We start from the raw sequence: 25411 nt of genomic DNA, 5'->3' as shown, positions 1-25411 counted from the left end.
AACCAATGTGTCTTTTTATGTCTCAGCTGGAGAAACCTTCGTTGTCATCAGCTTATAAGGCAGACTTCAGACATTATGGAAAAAGCAACAAAAATAGCTGAAATTGAAGGTATGCTGCTGGACTGCTGTGGCCCAGCCGTGTGTTCAGCAGTCTGAGATATTTTTAAACTTTGCACCCCAGCCCACCCTCCACCTCGTCATCTCCTCTTGCCCTCCCACCACAACCCCCTATCTCCTCTCTGCTGTGCAACCGATCTCCTCCATATTGTTTCTCTCTCGCCCATACAAGAGAGCAAAGGACAGGGAGAAAGAGAGACACACACACACACACACGCACAGAAATGTAGTGAGTTACAGGACGAGTACACATGTAGCAACCCAGTGCTCCCAGTCTTCCAGCTGGATGAAGAAATCAGCCGGTCTGAATTTTGGGTTGAATGTTGCATGATCTGCCGGCTTGGAATGTGAACACCAAGTGGAGCATTAAGATCATTCCTGGGGCATTCTCATTTTCTCTCTGCTCTCCTTCTTCTTCCCCCATCTCTCTCTCTCTCTCAGACTGGTCGGCATACAGCCAGTCAGCCGGTTATTAATTATGTCTTCTCCCCTTTTCACTATTTTCACCATCTCCCTTTTTTCACAGTTCATTCTCCTTTCCTTTTTGCTCTACTAAACGGCCTTGCCCTGACATATTTCCAGGGCTCCCGTGCACTTCTCCTCCTCTATCTCCAGCTCTTTTTCCCCCTCTTTTTTCTCTTCCTTAGGGCTCTGTTTGTAAACGTGCAGAGGAGAAGAATGAGGGAACAAATTATGAAACACAGGAGTGCATTCCATACCTTGTTTAGAAAGAATTCTCCAACAGCGCAGAGGGGGAGAGGAGCCACTTCCCCCTGTGATTCTACCCCCACTTTCAGGCCATATGGGTCTTTTTACGTCTGTGGTCTTTAGGGGTATCTATGACATTTGTTCTTACCATACCAAAGCTCGGTTACTGCTCTTGTAGTGTTCTACTCACTGCTCCATATGTTCTGTTGAAATCTGCTGTAGTGAAGTGTGATTGAGTGCAGTGCAAAAAGTGTTGAATTTCTACTCAAAACATCTTTTCATCCAGCAAGACTAAAACATGCTTACTGTAAGTCTTAGCAACAGGTCGTCTACAATGGTTGCTTCAGTGACTCCTCAGGCTAGAGAGGTACTCTGATTGTGGTTGTTCTCCTCTGCAATTCTCCCCAGAGACTTCTTGATAGAGGCCCCACTGAGAAACTTTCCAAAACAGTGCACCAAGCAAAGCAAACAATGGAAAGTGACAATCTTGAGAGAGTTGTGATGTTGTGTTGAAGTTTGACTACAATGCGGAGGAGCTGAACATGCTGCCTCTTTGCTAGCTGACCCTGAGAACAAATGCCTGTTGTGTCTGGGAAAGGTTACCTTGTTCTTAATCAAATTTACAGTTCAAACAGTGGATATAAGGGCTGTACCAGTTTCTTAAAGGCGGCCCTTAAACCCTTTGGTTACACGGTAACTCTAAGATCAGTAGGCCTATAGAGAATTGTTATTGTGCTGACTTCTGACCTGAATTCTCCCTCTTGTTCATCTCCTTGTGACCAGAAGATAGTCGTACGAGTTCATGGTTCATTAGTTGCGTAAAGGTGTCTTGAGTATTAGTAAATCATAGTGAATTCTGGGTAAAATCTGTCTCTTTTTGAACTAATAAACTTGGCTGACCTAGCTTTTTGGCCCCTTTCACTCCAGCAGAAAACATGTGTGTTGTTAAAGAATGTTAATGTTTTTTTTTACAAGGAAATTCAGTGATTAACAAAAGTAAAAGATAAAAGAAAACAACATCGATGGGGTCCCTGCAGTCTTTAGGAAACATTTTCCCACATCTCCTCCTGCTCCACAACAGTTAGCAAACCAAAAATTGAGCTGTTTTCTCTACTTTGTCAGCAGATGACACTGTCAGTTGTCAGCAGGTACTATTGATTGTCAGCACACACTGCTCAGACGTGGCCTGCAGCTAGTCTATTGTGGCTATTGCTAAAGGTTTAAAGCAGTTGTGGTGGCCCAGTGGTTAAGACACACACCATATAACTGTAATATATCTGATCTGATTGTGTGTAGGGACCTGTGTTGCATGTCATGCTCCCTCTCTCCCCATGTCTGCTGTCAAAACTTTGACTACCACAACTACGATAGTTTTAACACTACAAAGTGAGCAACATCACCCTCAGGCTATCTCAAAATTTAAAAGTGCTTCTGCACTAACAATGAAATGACATCTGCTGGCAGCTGACAAAGAGAAGAAAAAAGAATGGGTTAGTTTATGGTTTGCTAACAAAGCAGTTCAGTGAGCAATGAGGATAGAAACAGTTTTTGGGGACTGTCAGTAACCCGCTGGCACTATTTGTACTTTTTTTCATGGCTTTGCCTCACTTTCATCATTCAATTTTAAAAATCTATCTAGAACCGACACCTCTTAAGGTAGTCAGCACTGTTCTATTTATGGATTTAGACCATAGATTACAGGTGGACCTGAGCCCCAGGTCTTCCTGTAACACTTGAATGGATTTTGTGTATTCATAAGACACTCTCTTAATGGCCATATGGAGAGCTCCTACTCCAAATGCAGGATTTGATCTGAAATAGACAAAAGCTGACAGGTGCAGATGGTTTTCTTGAATTTGGAATTAGTCTTTCAAAGGCATCCTTTGTGTTCACAGCATTGTTTTACAAATAACCATAAGGCAGGGAAACATTTAGTGCTGTGTTACTGTATAATTATCGATGCAAATTATGCTAATTATTGCACTTTGCGTGTGTGTGTGTACCACAGACAGGGACGTGCACTTGTGTGTTCCCTATGTGCAACATGAGTTAGTGTGTGTGCCCACATGTGTCAGTTGATTTCATGTCTTGCTGATAGCTAATCTTTTGTGCGGCTGTCCCTCACTCTCTTTCCTTCTGATTTTAGTTGCTATGGTGATGAGAGTGGGGAGAGGTGGAGAGCCATGGAAAGGAATGAGAATATGAGTCTGGAAAGCCCATCAAGTCTGACTGAGAATCACTGCCCCAGCACATCTTTACATCCACAGGTCAACAGACTGTGAAAGATGCACTTCACTTTTTGTTTAATTCTGTGGTTTTGACATGTGGACCTCTCATGTTCAGCTCAAACACACAATATATAAAGATGTGTTGAAGGGTTGGATGCGAAAGACAAGTGTGCAATGCTATGTTTGAGGAATTTGCATGCTGTGGGGTTAAAACAAATCCTACCCACAATTCATATCTGACTTGTTTAGGTATATACAGTAGCCCTGGCTGCGTGCAGTGCAGAGAAGTGACCTTGTACACAGCCAGCGTGAAAAACAGCAAGAGCCCAGAGCTGAAAGTACCAGAGCTGTCAGGCAGACTGGGGCCAGGAGGAGAGGCTCCATGTCCCCACGGCCCAGCAGGCACCACAGCTCTGTCTCCAGGTCTCCTTGCAGGCCTCCTGAGTGGCACTGCCACAGCTGCCATATGGAATCACAATCGCTTTTAATTTGCTTCGTGTTCGCAGCCACCTCAGGCTTAATGGCAGCCCTGTTTACCCCTCAACAGAATTGTGAGCCACTCTCTCTCTCTCTCGCTCTCACTTTTTAAAAAAAAAAATCTTTTAGAGTGTCTATGTGTGTGTGCGCGCATATGTGTGTGCCCACATAATCATAGTGATGATCAACGGTACCCAGTGTGTGTGCTGCCTGCTGCGAAAGAGGCTGAAAGGGTAGTGTTGATCATCACCATATTATCTGGGCGCACACACATACACATACACACGCACACACAAGTACACACACGCTAAAACAAACACTGCAAGGTCATGCAAGTGCTCTGCCACCCCACATTTTCTCTAACAAATGCTGCCAAGCGTGTCTCAATGGGCACATACAGAAGTTTGTGACTCCCACAATAATGGAATGGAAAATGTTTTAGGTTAATTAGGCAACATTAAATTTTGAAGCCGGGACTTTTACTTGCTACTTTTACTTTCACTGTCAATCAGCAAACTAACTAATAAGCAAAGTAAACATTCTTTGCCAGGCTACTTGATGAGGGACACAAGCTGAAACATCAGGTCCTTACGCATCTGCTGCTTCTGATAGAAATGTTGGCATCACAAAGGAATGAACACCTGCATGTGATTTTCTCATCAGTATATACTTTTGCAGCATCATGTAGTCAAAATCATACTGACCTTTTAATGACTCCCCTTTGATCCTGATCATCAAAATTCTGTTTGACAATGAAAACATTGTTCTTTTAAATAAAGATAAAAAAAATATATAAATATATAAATATAAAAATGTAAAAAAAAAAAAAAAAAAAAAGCTGTTTTAACTGTTTTCATGTTTGGCACAAAAACAGTGAGGTGAATCTAAATTGTTTGAGACACTCACACACAAAGATGCAAACACAGAATGAGCAGCTCTCACTTTTTCCATTCTGACAAGGACAAATCTGTAACTCCCGTGGCTCAGTAATGGTCAATAACTTTTACTCCTAGCACAGCATGGGAAAAATTAAAGTTACGATTGTTGGCATTTGTAGGTATATGTGTGTGTGCGCATGTGCAAAGAGTAATCTTACCTGAGTACTTGCTGTTGAAATTAAAACACCAAAATAATTGAATTATTATACTTTGAAAACCATCTCTCTCAATTTATGTGGTCTGAATTCTCTTTGAAATTTTCAGTATAGTCAAATTCAAGTTGTGCCATTTCAAAAATGTGATTTCTAGTGCATTTATATTTTTTAGGGGTTTACAAATTCAGACACAAAATTGCATTGTAAAATAAAATTGTAAAAGTATTGACAAGTACAAAATATTCTGTAGTGAATGACAAACTTAGGTATTTAGGTTCTTGTGAGATTCAAAACCTTATGATCATCATTTGCTTTTATATAAAAGGGAACTTTTTGAAGTTGAAAAAAGTCTTGGATTGGGCTTGAGACTTATAAATTTCAACAGAAAGCTAGCTAAGAGTTACAAACTTGGGACATGGAGTTGTGGACATCTACCAGACAGGGGACATCTAATGATAGACACATTGTGTTCCATTGTGAAACTAAATGCAGGATCTGGTGTTTATTTTCAGGGTATCTAGGATATCTAATCTGCTACTTTGAATATTATATTATATTATATTATATTATATTATATTATATTATATTATATTATATTATATTGATCGTTACATTTCAATGGACGGCCAATGCTATGCTAAATTGCTGGAATGTCCCTTTAATGAAATAAGTGACAATGGAATTTTCCATCTCTGTGTCCTCCTGTTGATCCCATGGTGCTCAGTTGTTAATATCTCAGTGTGAGTGTGAAATGGACCACACTGGAACCTTAATCCCCTGAATTCGACTCTAAGTGTATGTGCTTGTGTGTCTATGGTAGTATGTGTGTGCGTTTGGTTCCCCAGAGCTTACATTAATGGAAATAAAGGCAGATGGTGCCAGGAACTCGGCCAGTCTTTCCCTGAATGGTTCTAGAGGAATGTCTGCAGTTTTCAGGCTCACTAACCACATACATGGTTCACGTCTCACACTGCCAAGAGCCTGCTGAAGAAAAGCCAGTGTCTGTGATGAGATTGCCTACTCATGCTGATGTACCTTTTTTTTTGGACAATTCAGTTGCAAATTAGGTGCTGGAGGAATGATTGAAACCTCACTTGAGATGGTGGGAGCAATATCTCAACAGGAAGCAGAAAGTGTGATGTAAACGCACCTTCACCACTTGAAATGCATCGCTCATGTTGACCTGATTTTGAGAGTCACTTGCACTAGTGGTGGTTTTGATCTATCTATCTATCACTTAGGGCTGTTTCATAAGCCCTCATCAGGAGAAGTGTCTGAATCACTCTTTCACATTGTTCCATGGACAATGGGATTAATGCCATTGTCATCTATTCAGGCCCGTTTTTCTGTGGCTGACATTGCTTTGATGCTCTACGCTGATGAAAAATATGCCACAGAGTCTGGCTGTGAGTGCTGATGGCTGGAGACCGACCCTGATGACTTGTTTATGTATCACTTGACTGTCTACCACGTATTTCCTTCTGTGCTCCTTGAATCGCAGCCGTGTGTGCATGTGTGTCTGCATAAACTAGGTCAGCAGGAGGACAGGAAATCTCTGTTCACTTGTCTGTCTGACTGCAGTGTGTCGCTCCAAAAGTTACTGCCCACAAACGCACTCAGCTGACACACACAAAGATGAAAACAGTTGTGCTGTGGCATACATACCCATGTTTCCATGCATAAGATTAGAAATTAGCACACATCTTGCTTCTGTGGACTCAAGTATGGCAGCTTGCGCCCTAATCGCCTTCCTTCCCTTCTTCGCTTCAGAGTCTCCTCCTCTACTCTCACTCAAGGTTTAAGCTTCAGTCTGGCTGGCATTTGTCTGCCTTTCTCCTGCTTAACCTTCATTTACTGCTCACTTAAATCATGAATAATCCCTGCTCTCCCCATCAGCCCATCTCGTAGCCTCTCCCTCTCCCCGCCATTCATTAAAATACACATTCATATTCACTGGAAAGACGACATGTCAGCTTGATGATTTCAGAAGATTTCTAAGGTTGTGGGTTCAGTGTGGAAGTGAGGTCTGGAGAGGAGAGAATTTCAAATCAAGATCACAAACAACCTATTCTGGATTAAAAATGGCGATTTTCGTCAAAAGGTGACAAGTTTGCATCCCTGCGGTCTGTGACTGTCTTCTCCGCCAGTTGGTTTTGCGTGTCAAGCTTGTGCTGATCTCAGCAGCTCTGGGGCAGAGCAGGGGCATTGCATCAGAGGAGGGAGCTGTGTGTCCTGATCCCAGGGCAGGACCCAGCTAAAGACTAAAAAACACTGCAGTGCAGAGAGATGCAGAGGGGAAGAGAGGGTTAGAGAGCAGTTAGTCAAGATGAAACGGAAGGGGAGAGGGGGGACAGGAGGAACAGAGAACAGCCAAGTGCCAGGATTTATTAATCAGAAGCAGCACAAACACATAACAAACACATAAACCAGCCTGTGGCCAACAGGAAGAAATATAATGAGAGAAAAGTGAAAGAAACAGAGATAGCAGACAAAAAGTCAGGAGTTTCAAAATGTCCAAAAAGCTGTTTCTTCATTGTGGATCACAGGAGCATGAACATGAGATTTTAAATGATATATGGTAAAAATCCTTTTAATATCTTTCTGCAAAAGTTAATCAGAGGACAGCTAGAGGGTTTTCCGGTCATATGTTTCAGGTACTAAGTGCCTCATTGTCTACCAGGTCTTTTTAGTCTGCACATCTGAGTGCCTGAGTGCAGCCCAGGTCCTGCTGGTTGATGGGAAGAGTGTCCATTTCCTCTGAGTGGGTGAAATGTAATATACAAGTAGAGCCTGGGCTGAAGAGCATAAGGTGGGAGAGCAACAAACAGAGAGCGAGAGAGAACAGAGTAGACCAGAGTTGTTAGCAATGACGCAGGTGGGCGTCTGGTGCCTGTACGCTGACCGCCACGCTCTCAGACCCCCAGGGTTGTTGTGTATGAGGTGCTGGCATTGACTGACAGCTCTAAGAGTCTCTTAGACTCAGCAGGACGTTTGACATGTTTGGCACTGTGGTGACCAGCAGGTCGCCTGCCTCTGATGTGCTGTGTGTTGTTTGCTCTGACAGCTAAATGACACTGGGAAGCTTGGATCACAGGTGAACAGTCTGCAGCAATCCATCTGGACAGCTACCCTGGAGAAAATGTGCAGGTGCTATTTGTGTGTACATGCAAAATGAATGTCTGTCTTTACGTGTGCACTGGTGGAGTCCAGTGTTGCCTATATGGTCCCAAGAGGCTGTAGGATTGACAGAGAGCTCCAGAGTGGAGCGGTTGTGAACAAGTTTGCTCCATTATAGCCAACGCTTTTAGGCTGATCTGTAAGCTCAGCAGCACTCACTTATCAACTGATCAATAAAAGGAAGTTGCACCAAACTTCTTCAGGGGCACCAACACTTAGAGCACATCCATCCACATCAACCACCCACAAACTCACGGCTGCTTAGCTTGTGCAGTTTGCCTTTATTTTCTCTCCAGTTTTCTGCTTCAAACATAAATCACCAGGAAGTTTACCTTTGATTCAGTCACATCCAAATCAAACCTCTGTGACCTTCATGAGAGAATTGCATCAGACGACTTCCTTTTTCACATGACTGGGCAAGCTGGGTCACAGATATTAACTGGATAATTGAATTCGGGTCCAATTAAATTTAAAACTTTGGTGAGCAGACATGGGTCGTTGCTAACCACATGAAAAATGTGGACATTAAATGATATAGAGCTGCAACATCAAGTGATCAGTTGATTCATCAATCTTCAGAAAATTATCATTACACTTACACACAAACAAACAAAAAAGATCAGCTGTTGTTAAGCCAAGATGCCAAACATCTGATCATTTCTGCTTCTCAGATTTGACATTCTTCTGCTTTTCCTCCACTTACTTTGTCATATATGGAAAATATTTGGGTTTTAGACAAAAGAAAACTGTCAGACAAAACAAGATGTGAGATTACAGCACCTTTGGCTCTAAGAAGTTGTGATGGAAGTTTTCTGGTTTCATAGCAAGTGATGAATTGCTTGATCAAGAAAATGATGGTTAGTTGCTGATTGCTGAATAATTAGGTCAGACGGAGGATCAAAAATTTGATTTGGTGCAAGAAAAGTCTCTGCTTATCAGTACAAATACCGAAAGAAAAAAAGATGATAGATCACTTTGTGTGTAATCTAATCAGGTTATGGATGAATGAACCATAGACAGCCTAAATTAGACTCTCCTGAGTTGCCCTCTTAGGGTACAATCAAACTTCAGTATTGTCAGTGAACAGCATCAAGAGAAAGCCTGGAACTTCTTTGCAGCAGAACCTACTTGGCTCCAAAGTGACACAGTAATCAGAATCAGAAAAACTTCATTGATCCCCGGAGGGAAATTGCTTTGCTACAACTGCTCCACACGCAGTCAGGAAAGAGGAAGTAAATAAGGAAAAAAGGGAAAACTATCATAAAAATAGTAATAATAATAAACACGCAGTAAAGAAAAATGTACAAAAAGTAAAAAGTAAAGTGCCATTTAGAATCACATTATGAAAAAAAGAGATTTTAATGGAAACAAAGCAAAGTAGTTTAATAGTAATTTAACAGTAAAATAACCCTAGCATGCAAAGATACATTATATAAAGGTAAAGTTACATAAATGTAAAGGTACTGTAACTTTTTGGACGAGCCTTCCGGCCCGGCAGCCACTCAGGCTTTCAGACAGTGAGTGGGCGACTGGTGAAAGCCCAGCATTAAGTGATCACCACAGATCAGGCCAGCTTAATGCAGTCCTGTTGCCCTGTACCTTCAACTGTTAATTATCAGAAGCACATAAACAATAGTCAAGTTGCATTAACAAAATCAGCCTGCGTAATCTTTTCTTAGCAGTGCCATTATGGAGATGAATGTCACTGGGTATTACCAGCACATAGCAAGACAGAGGGAGAGTGGGAAGGTTTGTTTTTTAATTTTTTCCCAATTTCCTCAGTGTAGGTGTATAATGGTATCAACTCCTCTCATCTTGCAGTGTGTGGGGAAAGCGGAGGCATGTTGCTCTGAGAGGAAGCTCATCATCTCCCTTTGTGTTTTACAGTTTCCTTGCTGCTACTGTGAAAAAAAAAATCCTTTAAATGTGTCCCTGCAATGGCTTGTATAAGGCTTCATAACAATATAGAGATTAAACTTTCTAGGGTCAACAGAGAAATTGACCCATGTACGCAGCAATCAGTAGGGGGAACTGCAGGGTTGCCATGGCGACAGATGCTGATGTAACGATCTTCATTATAAAACCAGTAAATTATGTACACTCTGCACGCCGTAAATCTGTACATTTGACAGAGCCACTGTGTCATTCTGACACAGGGTCTCAAATCATGAAGCTGCACTGCTGTCTCCACTCACTTTTAATTGCTTCCAGGCACAGAGAAGGTGTCTGCCTCTCTCTTTCTTTCTTTCTTTTTTTTCTTTTTTTGATAAGCTATCTCAGCTGATGTCTGCAGAGGGTTAGAAACAGTGTCGCTGGCTGTGTCTCTGCACTGTGACCCCTAAACCCTGGCCTGACTGAACCTGGAGCTGGGAGGGCGTATCACATATATCACATGTGCTCCCCATAATTTTTACATCCTCTCTCTTCTATCTAGCTGGGGACCCTCAGAGATGGTGCATGCTTTGCCCCCAGGCTTTTTACAGCACCAGCCATAAATACAATGGCTTTCAGATGCTTTTTGATATCTGCTTTTTGTCTTCAGCAGCTACAACATTTCACAAAGAGCAAAAGGCACTGCTGTTTCTTTTTCATGTCGTCTTGCTGTTTATGAACCCATCCCGTATTTGTTCTTTTCTCTTCTTTTTTCATCTTTTCTTTGTTTATTCTCTCTGTTCCTTGTGTCTTTCCTCTGTTCAGCCCCCCCCACAACGCTCAGATCTCCTTACACACTCCAGTCTTTCATGTGGATGGGGGTGGGAGCGGTGGAGGAGACGATGGGGAAAATGGCCACCCTGGGATCACATGCATGCATGTATGTTGCCTGTGAAATGTATGACAAGACATGCTGGAGAAAGATTACATAGGAAATGCTGTCTGTGGTGGAAATACACAAACAGACAAGTTAGAGGTTTTTTTCTTGATAGCACTTGGAATTCACAAATGATGTGTTTTATCTAAATTTGTGTGCAGTGGTGGCTCTGAGGTCAGACGTTTCTCAAACGCTGGGACTGAGGTTTGTGCAGTGTAGAGGACATTTTTACACAGTTCATTTTCATTGATCGGTTCAGTGGCTGCTGTTGTATTTCTGAGGGAAAGTAATCGAATGAATAAAATGTGGAAAAGCTCAATATCTTTAAGTATGAACACTAAAGGGGACTGTGAATTTATTCTGGCATTGCCTTTGAAGTCGGGACACTCACAAAATGGGCCATGCTGTGTCAGTGTGCTTCCTGTAGTCTGTGCCTTACAGATGAGTGCTGTGATAAGATCTTCCTCTGTGGCTCACATAAGCAACGCTGAAATTAGGTCAGTGTTGTCTTCTTACATACAAATGCAAGAAGAATTCACAGATATAATAAAAACTTTCTGGAAAGCGTATTTTCTCTAAAACTAAAGGTGATTCATTCAGTTTTTCCATCGACTTTGAAAACGCAGAGAATTGCTGTGAAATAGCCGCAGCATTTGAACAATAATAAGCCATGGCAGTGAGTCTTAGCTGGCGAGAGTGAGTGTTTCTCCATCTGTAGGAGAGTGGTGATCAAGGGTCAGAGGTCAGGTCTAGGGCAAGAAGATGGATGGGAGGCATGAATGACCTGCTTTTGCACGCAACAGATAAAACACTCCAGACACACAGTTCAGAGGAAGAGCTATCTCAGGACTGAGGAAGGCAGGAGGAAGACAGGAGGAAGGGCGGGAGGGTTGGGTGGATGAGGCAGGATGGGAATGGAGGACAAGACAGAAAAAACAAACAGTCCCAAGCAAGGACCTTCCTTTCTACACAGGATTAAAGTGGATGTCCGGTCCCAGCGCCCCCCTCAGCTCACTTCCCACACTGAAAAAAATGTTTCATTGAATTTACTCAATTTTAATGTTGAAAGTGGTTGCACGCAATACATTCATCTAAATCTAGACACATTTTTTAAGTTGGCTGTACTAGTAATTTCAAATAAATTATATAAGCACTTTCGGCATGAAAATTCTGAGTATTTGTTACTTTTTTGTATTTCCTTAGTAATTCTAACTAAACCCATGTTTAATTTACTTAAATTCATTATGTAATTCATATATTGTGGTTACATAATTTGTTATTGTGCTTTAAATTAAATTGTTTTATTCTACATTATGTAAAATATGTTCATTCAATTCACTTTCTCACTCATTTTATTTAAAACAATCAAAATGCATATGTAGATGTGGGGGTGGCCGAGAAACCCGGTATACAACAATGGGTTGTGGCAGTCTGGAGCAATTCCCAATTCCATTTTATTTGACAAAATGAGAGTCTTGTTCAAAAACTTCACAGTAAAAAAATGCATGTGCTACACATGTGCCTTACATGTGCTCTTTCTCAGGTAGATTTTATCAGAATGTTGATCCTGGTGTGAACTGCTGGTCGTGATGTGTGTGGTATGAACATTTGGAGGAGAGGGTGAAGGAGAGAAGTCACACTGTGATCGTGTATTTGATTTATTGAATTTAAATTTTTTTGACCTGTCTCCTTTGTTGCACTTCTTCTTCTGTCAGACCAGGAACAGCCAAACCTGAGCTGGAGTGGTCCATTTGGTTAAATAGGGGGGTTCACAGGGGAAGAAACCAAGTGTGGTAGAGTGGGAGGGGTGTTTTGTCTTTTGTGGTGAAATGACCTGTATAAGTATCTTGTTTAAAAAGAAATATGTGTTTTTAAAGTAAGTTTAACTGAACTTCTATTTGATAATATGTTATTTAGTATTGGGATTATTGTAAGTGTGCTGGAAGAGATAATTGATATTGATTTCTTGGTGCAGTCCACCAGTATAAAAGTGAGGAGGCTGTGGTGGCCGGAGCCTAAAGGAGAGAAGCACAGCTCCTGAACACAGCTCCAGATTGTAGCTCCTGCCATGGGCCCAAACTTTAAGGGTATAACCAGAAAGGCAGTTTAGAGTGAATTCTTTTGTTCTGTATTATTTTGATTCTTCTTGAGAAGTGCTCTTGAGAATCCCCCCCCCCCCCCCCCTTTTGCTTACTTTTATCTTTCTGATTGGCCCAATGTGCATTTTTTACTGTGGAGTTTTTGAACAAGACTCCATTTTATTTTCAAATAAAATGGAATTGGGAATTGCTCCAGTCTGCCACAACTCATTGTTGTATACAGGGTTTCTCGGCCACCCCCACATCTACATATGCATTTTGATTGTTTTAAATAAAATTGTGAAAATTAAACATGGGCTTAGTTAGAATTACTAAAGAAATCAGAGTAACAAATTTTTGTGCTGAAACTACTTACATAATTTATTTGAAATTACTCAAAAATATTAAGTACAGCCAACTTAAAAAAATATGTCTGGATGTATTGTAATGTATTGTGTCCAACCACTTTCAACATTAAAATAGAGTGAATTCAACAAAACATTTTTTTCAGTGCATGTCCTCCTGACTTCACTGTGCAGCAGCTGATGTGCAACTGGTCTGGAGTATTTTTCACATCAAACGTTGACCATCGTGACCTCTGCAGTCTGCCTTGCATTGGAGAGTGCGCTGGTCATGTGATTGGACGCATAGTTCAAATGTAAAAAACTGTGGTCTGCTTGACATAAACAGAACAGTGTGTCTTTTATAGTGCAGCTCACAGCTGCACAGCTGTGTTTGAAGACGAAGGCTATTTATATATCCACAATTTGTTTTGATTTCTTTCTTTACTTTTTCTCTCCTGATGTGACATATCTTCTGCCTTCAATTCTCCATCACCTCTCACTGACCTACACCGGTGTCCTCATTTAATGGGAGTTCTGTTGTCTTTAACAAAATGATCTTTTTGCACTTTTTTTGTCCGTAGATTAATTGATCCATTGATTGTGGAAGTCTGAATGTGGAGAGTCCAAGTGTACTCTGCCCTTTGACCTATTAAACCCTTATTCTTTTACCAATAATCCTCTTTGTCTCTTTCTCTTCCTCTTTTCTCCAGACTCGTACTCAGCAGCAGGCAGCGAGGGCAGCATCTCCACCTCTGTGGCGTCGCTGCCCCCACAGGCATCAGGCAGCTCGGCCCCCAGCTCCCCAGGCTCCAGACGCTCGGTGAGCACCCTGAAAAAGTGGCTCACAAACCCTGTCCGCAAACTCAGTGCTGGGGCCACTGCCAAAGGAGAGCGTCAGGTCCGCAAACTTGAGGGGAAACCTCCACCTCTTCCATCCCACAGCCAGGACCTGGGCAGCTCCCAAAGGCCCGATGACACTGTCAGCATCCTGCCTGTCACCCACAGAGAACTGGTGAGACGTAAAAACTGAAATTATAACAAGGATGTTTTTTTTTCTTCTTGGTCAAATGAACTAATCAAACAAGGTTTTGCAAACTGGCTTTGTGCTTCACAGTCTCTTTTACACATCTGAGATGAACCACCTCATAAATAAACTCATTAACTGGAATTATTCTCACACCAACTGGTTCTGAGGTAAACATGCAAAGTTCCAGTCTTATATAAACACAACCCAATGACTGTGACTTGTTTACACTGGGTAGCTCTAGAATATCAGCAGAGACACAAGTTTGCTATAGCGTTGATCCACAAAGGGCTAAGTATCACGGCAGGTGGCAATGATATTATATAACAGCAGCACTGCTGGCTCAGCCTGCAGGAACTCATGCTGCCATGTTCTGTGACTCATGTGTTCTCTTTTACTGTTGTGCAGCTGCCTGTGTATGTGTGTATGTCTGTGCACGTGCACTCTGTACAGACATTTTGCATCATGTTGATATTGCGTTGCTCTGACATTGCGGACGTGTGTGTGTTCCAGGAGTGGAAAGATGGCCTGGCAAGCCCTGAGGACCTGTCACCGGCTACTCTCCAGTCCCCCAGCTACATAACTGACTCACTGATTGGCTGTACGTCACTGCCAAACACCCAGGTCTGTCAGCATAATATACTGTAAAACTAACACTCTCTTACCTGTTGTATCAGTCTCCACTTAATATTTTCATCACATAGAAATAACATGAAGCACAACCTATGTTAGTAGCTTAACTAGAGGTAGTAAATTTTTGATGGGATGTCAGAAAACCTGAGTGCACCCTTCTGTTTTATAGAATCAGTAATTGGCTATAATGAGATTCAAACCATGAGGAGTCCACTGCTGATTCATTTTAGCCGACAGTTTACTGTAGACAGTCTCTGAGAGGAGTAGCAGTAATAATAGTGAGGACCCAGCCTGGCGGGGCAATGACATCAGTACTCTTTGTCTCCATGGTCCCCCAGCCAGATCTGGAAATGACTAACTCTACTGCTGCTGGCCAAGCTCAACTATCAAGCAAAACATGCACACCGGAACGCTGCTTTCTGTAACCACACATACGCACACACGACCAGGGACGCACAGATATGCACAACTGCACACAAGTAAACTCATACATATGGACATACTATAAAGCACATGCATGTAAGGGAATCTAAATGAACACAAGGCTCTCTCAGAGCAGATCAATGCACCAGAGAACCAGAGGGCAAAGTTTGACAGTGACCTGTGTGATGTATGACTCACATTCAACATGTTACAAAGGGACATGCCTGGAGATAAATAGGAAATAGCACGAAATGGCAGATGTGATGAGAGATGACTCCACTTCTGTAGACTTACAAAGAATGCTATGTGTGCACACATGCTTTCATTTCGCCATCAAACACTCGCGGTCGCTTGCTCATGGCAAAAGAGTGTATTAAGTTGCTGTGAGGTGAAAGCTTGAGCAGCAGTAATGTCCTATGAATCATCGGTGCCTGAGCCCTATCAATATAAAACAATAATGATATCTGAGCATTTGAGCATTGTGGAGTGTTCTGGGTTGGTGAATCGACACCAGAGCACTTAAATCCTAATTTCAGTCTCAACAACACATCAAAAGCCATTAATACGATTACATCACAGGGGATGAGGTCAGGACTTTGGTGTTTTTACTGCCAACCTTTTGCAGGGGGAGAGAGGGAGGTGGAGAGAGGTAGAGGTAGAGAGATTAAATTATGTAGGTCAGTCATCTCCAAGCTTTGGTTTCTGTCTCTCTACCCCATCTTCATTGGCCACATGTCCATTGTAATATGCATTGCTGTTTTTAACCTTTTCGTCAACTGTTGTCTCTAAACTCTCAATCACAGTGGAATGTAGGTTTTTGATTAAATGTTTATTATCTCTTGGTTAATGGAAAGTTCTTCTGATTGTATGTTACCATTCAAACAAGTTGTGGTGTCAAAAAGGAAGCCAGAAACTCCAGATCATAACATTTATGAAATTGCTTTTCCTGAAGAACAGTTTGTACAGTCTGTCATCTCAACCCACCGATAAACAAATAACCGAGGAACCCTTTCGCAGAGAAACAGGAAAAGAAATAATGAAAAGAAACGAGTGGTGCTGTTGTAAGATCTCTTCAAAGCCATCCTTTGCTTTGCAACACTGGCAACAATGCTATTAAATTGCAGTTTTCAGCACTTGACACCATGTAACTGTGTATTGTCCGTAGCACATCACCATGCATTTGAATTGTGTCTCCATTTCTAAAGATTGGTCCTTTCAATGGTCTGCTTCATCCGCATGACAAAATAAGAAACTTCTGATGGCACCGCCAGAAATGTAAAAACATTTTGAGCATCAGCAAATATTCCTGAGTATGATGCCTGACAATTGGTGTTAAAAACATCACATTTAAAGCCACAAAAAGTGGTATATATTATATACTTATATATATATTCATATGAAAATCTGTGTGGCATCCCTAAAGGAGCAATGCAAAAAAAAAGTAAAAAAAATATAAAATATAAAATATAATATATAATATATATATATATATATATATATATATATATATATATATATATATATATATATATATATATATATATATATATATATATATATATATAATACATAAATGAAAATAGATATAAAATTATAAGATTAAAAATAATTACATGACTTGAACATTGTGCTCTTGGACAACAACGTAAACAGCAAAAGCTGTTGTAAAACAAACCATTTCCAACAATATTTGTTTTAATCTTAAGAAATGACACTTAAATTATTCTTTGATTGCTTTCACATGAAACCTCACTTTTTTTTTTTTTTTTTCATTTTTTTGAGATTGATTGAATTGTTAGGATAGATTCTTTAAAAGATTAAGCTTTTACTAAAACTGTTTTCAGTTTTTTTTTGTGAGCTTCTGGGTAGAAAAACAAAACTTGCAACAGAGAGAGAAGAGGGGAATTTTTCCTGTGGGCTTTGCCACTGCACATCTGGAAGTGATCAGGGAGCCAGGGAGACCTGTCAGCCAGGCTGGATCACTCCTAGCGGGGCAAGACGAGTAGGGGGAGCAAGGGTCTTCATGGAGCCTCTCTGTCTCTCCCTACACCCTGTTCTCTGCACTTCACTTTGTCTCTTTCATTCTTTTTCTCTCTCTCTCACACGTTCCAGTGACAGAATAGAAAGCTCACAGCTTTGTAGACGCCAACAAGTTTATCAGGGAGATGGCAGGTGAACAAATGAAACTGGGCCAGAGGAGACAAGCAGAAGGTTCAGTCTCTCTTTCCATTTGCCTGTGTGTCTATCTGCCTATCCATCTGTCTATTTATTTCTCCATTGGGCAGCCGCCTGAAAAGGTAGTCTGGGGGATTAGGTGTATGTCTGTGGTGTGTGAGCAGGTTTGTGTATGTTTTTAAGGAGGGGAGGTTCTGCTTGACTTGGACAACAGGACACAGGGATTTAGGTGAAGACAGACAGCTGCTCGTATAAGTTTACACAATCAGGAGAGTGAAAAAGCTAAAAAGAGACCCCTTGAAGAATGTGGCTAAAAATAGAGGGAAGACCTTTATAAGTAGATACAACTGTACAGAGAAATGGTAGTGCGCCATTTTGCGACAATATAAAGAAAAGTGAGCTTATTGTGACAGAGAAATAGGTTACATAAACACGATGGTTGGGTGCAGATGTGAAGCATGGATCCATTGAGTTAGTGATGAGTCTTTGCAGGCTTTGTTGCAATGTGCACAATGACTATATTTGTGCAAGGGTCTCCACAGGAAGTGATATCAATTCCAGGAAAAAGCATGAAAAGGAGGTTATGTATATAACACCGAACACAATTGATTAGATCAGAGCAACCTTGGGTTTTCCTGCGTGCATTTCTATTTGCAACCAATAAGGCAGAATTAGGAAATGATGACATAGTTGCTGCTGTTGTAGAGCTGCAGAAATAAAAACAAAACATTCTGTGCAATGTGTTTGCATATATGTTTGAATCAGCAGGTGGCAAAACAAGGAAATATGATTTATTAATTCACACATAAATCAGAACTCTAATGCCACTGCCAGTGGGCACACAGTAATTGTATTCTTCTTCCTCTGAAGCCTAAACTCCATCAAGAACCTTCACAGCTTTTATTTGTCGGCTCCTACATCTGTCTAGCCTGAAGCTCTCTCTAACTCTTTATCTTTTAATCTCTTTCTCTCCATCTATCTGTTGCTTAGGTGCACAGCACGGATCATTAACGGTGACAATCTGAATCTGATCTCCTTATCATTCAATCTCCGTTCCTTGTGTCTCTCTGCTCTCCCTGGTCACCTTGGCAACCTGCATCATTATCATCTCTCTCCTGCGCGTTACCTCCCCTTGCTTACTTTATTCCCGGAATGATCCATATTACTGGCACTGGACCTGTGATAAACAGTTTCACTCTTTGTCTGTCTGTCTCTGCCTCCTCAGGACACTCAGTCCACCAGTATTTTGCCAGATGACAGTGGCTCAGTGTTGATGGACGACACCTCCAGCCAATGGTCAGCTGCAGCTGACACTGAGGAGGAGAGGAGAAGTGCCTTGGAGAAAAGCATGTATGTGTTTTATCAGTGCAAACATGGCTCACATCATATTGTTTGGCACAAACAGTATCGTGTTTGTGGCAGAATATAGCTGCCGTTCAGAAATGTGTTGGATTTAACAAAATGCAAAATGCAAAAATCTCCATCTTATTAAATGAGTTCCTCCTTTAATTGAGTCCTAACAAGACTAAGAGCCTAAGCAGCATTAGCAATCTGCTTATAGGGAAAATGGACATATATAGTTAGTGCCCACATATTTACTTGAGTTTTATGAATCAGGATATCATTGAAAGTAGGTATAGCAGTATATACAACACTAACAGAGTTATCACATGACTGAAATTCTGTACCCAGGTCACGCAAAGACAACTGAGAGCCATTTCCATGGCAAATGAGTAAACTCTATTTGGTGAAGAAGACCATGAAATGCAATTAAAGGCTCCTGAAATAGCTGGTTAGTGCCACAATGAGTTCAGATTATTTTGTCAAACTATTTTTTCTAAGGTCAAGAATGAAGTCTCCAAATGAAGTCTTCACCTGCTGTATGCTGAAAGACTGCAATTAATTGGATTTCATTAACTGGAAGTGTACCAGTTGAATAGTGGCTCCATTTTCCCTGTAACTACCAGACTGCATACTATTTTACAGGATATACAACAGTACAGATTTGTATCAGTTCCTTTCTGGAAAATTATTCAGAAACTTGGACTTGTAAAATAAAGTATTACTGAGATTTTGCAAAACAAATCCGGCAGCATAACTCTAACACTAATCCTCCCTCATTTGTATCTTTACAGGTATGTACTGAAGGAGCTTATTGAGACAGAGAAGCACTATGTGGGAGATCTGGGGCTCATTGTGGAGGTAAACCTCACACTCTGGCAGCTAAGAACATACAATCTGCACTGACAGAGAAGAAGGAACTTAGTCATCCACCCAGTCTGTCAGAGAGAGCTCTCTAAATCCTTATCATCAGAACGTCTCCACTTTCCTTCACACTTTGGTCTGCCTCCATCCCACCTTCTCCAGTCTTAAGCAGATTTTATGAATTATTAGCTTGAAGAGTATTATGTTGCATCTATCTCCCTGTGCCTTAAATAGCTTGAGATCTTTTGGTTCAGAGAAGAATTCTTGTCATCTGAGAGTTAATATAAGCTCAATAAAAGCCTGTGTGTGATTGCTGTGGTGTGTTATAACAATCTATATTTACTGGTGTTAGTCAGAGTCAGGTGTGAGTTTTTGTAAGTGTGAACAGGCGTCACCAGCTTTGTCATTCCCTTGCAGGGTTACATGGCCACAATGAGCTCCAAAGGTATACCGGAGGACATGAAGGGAAAAGATAAGATTGTTTTTGGGAACATTCACCAAATATTTGACTGGCATAAAGAGTGAGTCCCTGATTTAAAAAATATATCTATTTCCACATGGGGAAAATTGTGTGTTTGCTCCAGTTGCATTCAAAGTGAAAGACAAACAGTGATTTGCAGAGTATTGTGTTTGTGTCTGAGCAGAGGACAAAGGAACAATAGGTCAGGAGACAAATCTGACCCTCTGTTTTGGGGATGATTGTGCTTGTATACGTGCGTGTGTGTGTGCGTGCGTGCGTGCGTGCGTGCGTGCGTGTGTGTTTTCTTTGCAGCTACTTCCTGGGAGAGCTGGAGAAGTGTTTGGCAGAGCCAGAGATGCTGGCTCAGCTCTTCATTAAACATGTGAGTATGACTACTGCATAGACACACAGACACACACACACAGACACACACACACAGACACACACAAAGACACACACACTCACACATATCAGTGGAAGTGTCTGGGTCTGCTTCCTTGTGCTGTTTGGAGTGAGGGTAAATAGAGCTAAGAAAACACGCAGAGCTCCTGTTTATCCCATACCATACGTCTCTTCTTCTCTCTCAACTGCCAGCGTCTCTCCTTCCACTTCCCTGTTACTGATACGTCTCAGTCCAGGCTGTGTTTTTACAACAGTGCATGCGGCAAACACACACACACATACACACAAACGACACTCTGGCCGATTTCCAGTCTGGGCTGAACTGGTCAGGAAACACCAGGGAAAAAACAGCCAAAAAAGACAACATGAATAGGACGAGGAATAACAAACCCTCAGCTCAAGCCCTTTGATTTGAAGGCTTTTTCCCCACCCAAAAAGGCGACCTACTTCTCCCTACGTATCTTGGTCCAAGGATGAAGGAAAGCAATGTGTGCAAGAAATGCCACTGTTAAGTATATTGTTCTCAGAATAGAATAGAGCCTGGGCCAGTACAGGGTCACAGGGCTTGTATAGGGAGCAAAATTAGATTTATGTATATTGGTTAGGTGGTGGCACATGCAGACTTGGCAGACATGATGGGTAATTTGACCAACTTGGCTTTGCTTCTTATCTGAAGATGATTAAGTTAAATGTCTGCGTCTCTCTTTTGCTGTATTCACTCTCTCTCTGTCTTTAAACAATTCAATAAGGCTCAGCACACTGGATAATCAACTTAAAAAGCCTGTGGGGGAATAAAGAAACTTGTAACTAAATCTAAGCGTGGTGTCAAACTGTGAAGACAAGCAGACTGGGAACATGGCCCTAATGAAAAGCAGAAAAGCCAATCTGCTTTTAACAAGAGCTTTGTAACCAATGTGCAACATGTGTGCTCACTCGCACACATGTAACATATAAACACATGTAAACATGCAGCTATACTCTTATACAGAAGACTGGTAGACAGATACACTCCACGCACAGGGGACTCCCTTGTATTTCACATGTGGCTGTCGTCTGCAGTGTTAAATGGTGTCCATATTCAGGTGGAACAGCTCACTGGTCTCTAGGTTACAGAGCCAACCAGCCTGTTGCTAGGTACAGTCTTATATCGACAGGCTCTAAAAAGACTCCGGTTACACTGAGGGTAACCTGCTTAAATTATACATAACCTGATGCTCATTTACATGTAACTTCATTAGGCTGTTCAGGACTGCCACATCTGCACTCCTGTGCCAATTAGTCACAGAAGAGTAGGCACCAACCAGACAGAGTCAGCTTCAAAGGCCCCTCACTCTGAGACAAATCATTATTGCTCTGCTTCCTTTCATCCCAAGCAGCAACCAGAGACACTGCACACTGATTGTTGTTGTTTTTGCTCACTTTGAATAGCATTTTTTCATTTATTTGTAATGCAATCAAAGGCACACTTCTCTCACAGCTCATGTGTAAGTTGTAAAGCCTTTTTCATTTTGTGGGTTATTTTGTATCAAAGGTTTGACTGAATGATTTTGTAATGAGACGTTTGTTTGGCTTCTGATGCAGGAGAGGCGTCTGCATATGTACGTTGTATACTGTCAGAACAAGCCCAAGTCGGAACACATTGTCTCAGAGTACATTGAGACTTACTTTGAGGTGAGGCCATTGACTGTTCAATAAGTAGTCTGTGCATTGTCAGAAAACTGTCAGAAATCAGAGGTGACATCTTGAAATTGACTGTTTTGTCTGACCAACAAAAAGGAAAAAAAAAAAAAACAAAACCCTGCAAATTCCCACAAATGAGAACCTGCCAGCAAATGTTTAGGATTTTAGTTAATAGATGACTTCAATGATAATCCATTCCAAATGTTGTTTTTGATTAATTTACTGTTGATTGACTTATTGATTCAGGACAAATGCTTTCATATCCATGGTACACATGGTCATCTGCCCCTCAAGCTTATAGTTAATAAGACATTTAGTATGCATGACTGTCTAACTGTTCCTATAATATATATTATACATGGCCATGTGGGTGTCTTTTCAGCTGTCATTTATTATTTAGATTGTAATTGGTTCTTTTCCAATGACTCTAAACAGAAGACAACAGTATGATCCCTGTGATTGTTGTTTTAGAACCATTATACTGGCCATTAGCTGCCATGTTTTGTGTTGTGGCTGTCATGTTGATTGGTGTTGTGTTGCTGTGTCCGTCTCCGCTGTCAGGAGTTGCGGCAGCAGCTGGGCCACAGGCTGCAGCTCAATGACCTGCTCATCAAACCTGTCCAGAGGATCATGAAGTACCAGCTGCTGCTCAAGGTGAAAAGCAGGACACTGCGGTGCTGTTGATCACACACCAACACCTATACACACACACACACACACACACACACACACACACATACACACATTGGCATTCACTGAGCAGCTGTCTGACACACAGCAGGGTCAGTCACGGGGTTGTAAACATACAAGCATGCACACAAACACACATACACCCCTCTGTGCAGAAACACTGATGACACACAGGGTGTGTTGTCTGTTCAGGCTACTTTCTAGTCAGAGAGGAAGAGGCAAATTACATAACGAGACTCCATTCTTACCACAGAATTTAAACAATCATACGTAAAGGTCTTTGAAGATGATCATAAAATGACATCTCTGGTATAAAACTTTGCCTAAATACAAAACTTTGCCCCTTGGCATTCAAATGAAAGGTGGGTTCAACACCCATAAATACTCCTCCAGATGTCCTCACCTTACTCTGAGTGGTAAACCTGGAATGCTCTGGTGACCATGCTGTGTTTATTTGGGCAGGACTTCCTGAAGTATTACACCAAAGCAGGGATGGACACGGAGGAGCTGGAGGTGGGTGTCCTGGTGCACAAACAAGTTGTGTTTCGTGTATGCAGTCATGCTTTTTATTAGTATTTTTGATAACAACCTCTCTTTTGTCTTTTAAACAGAAAGCAGTAGAAGTGATGTGCTTTGTGCCAAAACGCTGCAATGACATGATGAATGTGGGCCGACTACAAGGCTTCGAGGTACGTCTCAGGAATTTAGACCATCCTTCAAAGTCTTCCAAACTTTTCTCATGCCAACTATTCAGCCCATGAAAACCGCACTGCAACCACTTCCTTTGTTTTGTTGTGTTTATCTTTTGCTGTGTGTGTACCAGGGAAAGATCACAGCCCAGGGCAAACTGCTCCAGCAAGACACCTTCACGGTTTCTGAGCAGGACAGTGGCTTCCTGTCACGAGCCAAGGAAAGACGGGTCTTCCTGTTTGAGCAGCTGGTCATCTTCAGTGAGCCCATTGACAGGAAGAAAGGTTTCTCACTCCCTGGTTACATCTTCAAGAACAGCATCAAGGTGGGCACCTGCTGAACCTCACAGAGATCAGATAAGCCACTTGGGATGTCTCGGCAAAAAGCAAAGCAAAACAAGACATATATACACTGAAAATGAGAAAGTAGGGCTTACTCTCAGGTTATAAGTTACACAACAGATTCACACCACACAAAGTCTTGCCTAAATCATCACACGTTACATAATCCCATGGCGGGAACTTTTTAGAGGCTTACATGTGCTAGTGAAGTATTTAACAAGCAACTCAGCAGGGTGAACTCCTCACAGATGCTAGTCAGATGTGATTTGTTCCAGGTGAGCTGCCTGGGGGTGGAGCCCAGCGTGGACGGCGATGATACTCGGTTTGTGCTGACGTCACGTAACCCTGATGGCAGTGTGGTGCGCTTCCTGCTGCAGGCCTCTTCCCCTGAGATCTGCAGGGCCTGGGTCAACGATGTGGTTCAGATCTTGGAAACCCAGCGCAACTTCCTAAATGGTAAGTTCCAGATGAACTCTGAAGACTACACAATATCTCCCTGATCCGTGATTCATGCTTCAGCTTAGCATGTTTTCCATTTGTTATTAGTATTTAAAAGCTGATAAGCAAAATAAAAATAAATTGACCCTGGGTCATAATTATTTCACCGTTTTGACTTAGAATTTTGATTCAGCAAATCTACATTTTTACAAGGTCATAGATTTATTGTGAATCAGTAGTTTTATCATTGGTAACTTTACATGTTTTTTTCTTGTCAATAATCTCAGGCCTCTTGGGCTTTATGACAGGTATCACATACTGAATTTTTTGGCAACGCAGAAAAAATGGTAACACTTTAATTAGCAATAATTAGCAATAATAAGCAATTAATAAGCAATAAGCAAATTATTTATAACACACTATGGTGAAGTTGTAAGTAGATCTAATGTGTCATGTTATTAATGTCTTTTTTTGAATCAACTACAACTTCCCCTGTGGGCACTCAGGAGTGGAGGCTGGTGAATAAACAAATGAATGACAACAAAGTAAAGCACAATTGTACTAATAAAACATGTCTTCATAAAAGTTATAATTGTTGTCAAGTACTGGACATCACTTATCTGCTTACAGCTACATTATTGTGTGTTAAAAATCATTCATTAATACTTAATACATTGTTTATATAGTGTTTATATGGTGGTCAGTACGTGTCAGTGTTACAAAGTGTTACTGACAAAATAAATGCTGAATCCACATGATATGATGCTTTGTAAAACATTTAGAACCAGCAGTGAAGCTTTATGAGAACTGCCTCTGTTCTCTGTGTCTTTCAGCCTTACAGTCACCTATTGAGTACCAGCGGCGAGAGAGCAAGTCTAATAGCCTTGGCCGCAGCATGAGGCCTCCTCTGTCTGCTGCCAGTGCCCTGCGGCCCCACTCCTCTGCCTCTATTGACCGTCATAAGCTGCCCTCCCTTCACTCTCACAACACCTCCTTGCCCACGCTCTACCTGCCCAGCCAAGGCCAGGGCCAAGGACCCAGCGAGACATACTCACTGCGCGACGTAGGTTTCCTTAGCTGTCTCTTTCTCTGCCCTGCATAGAGTGACCCTGTCCTGCAGTTACTTCCCACTCAAACACAGCTTTTCTGTTTATGAGACACCTGACGCACTGCCAGGCCTGCTTAAGCTGTTTATAAGCTTTTTTGGCAGCCAGACTTA

General features: G+C 41.6%; 1 protein-coding gene across 4 annotated transcripts in view; it reads left to right on the top strand.

Moving 5' to 3' along the window:
• The window catches only part of arhgef25a (Rho guanine nucleotide exchange factor (GEF) 25a), a 45111-nt gene that overhangs the window by 17937 nt on the left and 1763 nt on the right, over positions 1–25411 (top strand). For all 4 annotated transcript variants that reach the window (XM_041054562.1, XM_041054553.1, XM_041054584.1 and 1 more), the window contains 13 exons: positions 13742–14043; positions 14569–14679; positions 18512–18636; positions 19422–19488; positions 19909–20012; positions 20264–20333; positions 21935–22024; positions 22595–22687; positions 23186–23236; positions 23335–23412; positions 23547–23738; positions 24030–24210; positions 25026–25255. In XM_041054562.1, the coding sequence (XP_040910496.1) occupies positions 13742–14043; positions 14569–14679; positions 18512–18636; positions 19422–19488; positions 19909–20012; positions 20264–20333; positions 21935–22024; positions 22595–22687; positions 23186–23236; positions 23335–23412; positions 23547–23738; positions 24030–24210; positions 25026–25255 (1694 nt within the window). The remainder of the gene's footprint in view (positions 1–13741; positions 14044–14568; positions 14680–18511; positions 18637–19421; positions 19489–19908; positions 20013–20263; positions 20334–21934; positions 22025–22594; positions 22688–23185; positions 23237–23334; positions 23413–23546; positions 23739–24029; positions 24211–25025; positions 25256–25411) is intronic.

This window comes from Toxotes jaculatrix, chromosome 2 (assembly GCF_017976425.1).
Source record: "Toxotes jaculatrix isolate fToxJac2 chromosome 2, fToxJac2.pri, whole genome shotgun sequence".
Taxonomy (NCBI): Eukaryota; Metazoa; Chordata; class Actinopteri; family Toxotidae; genus Toxotes; species Toxotes jaculatrix.
Note: the sequence above shows the minus strand (reverse complement) of the source record. Positions and strands in the feature narration are given on the sequence as shown.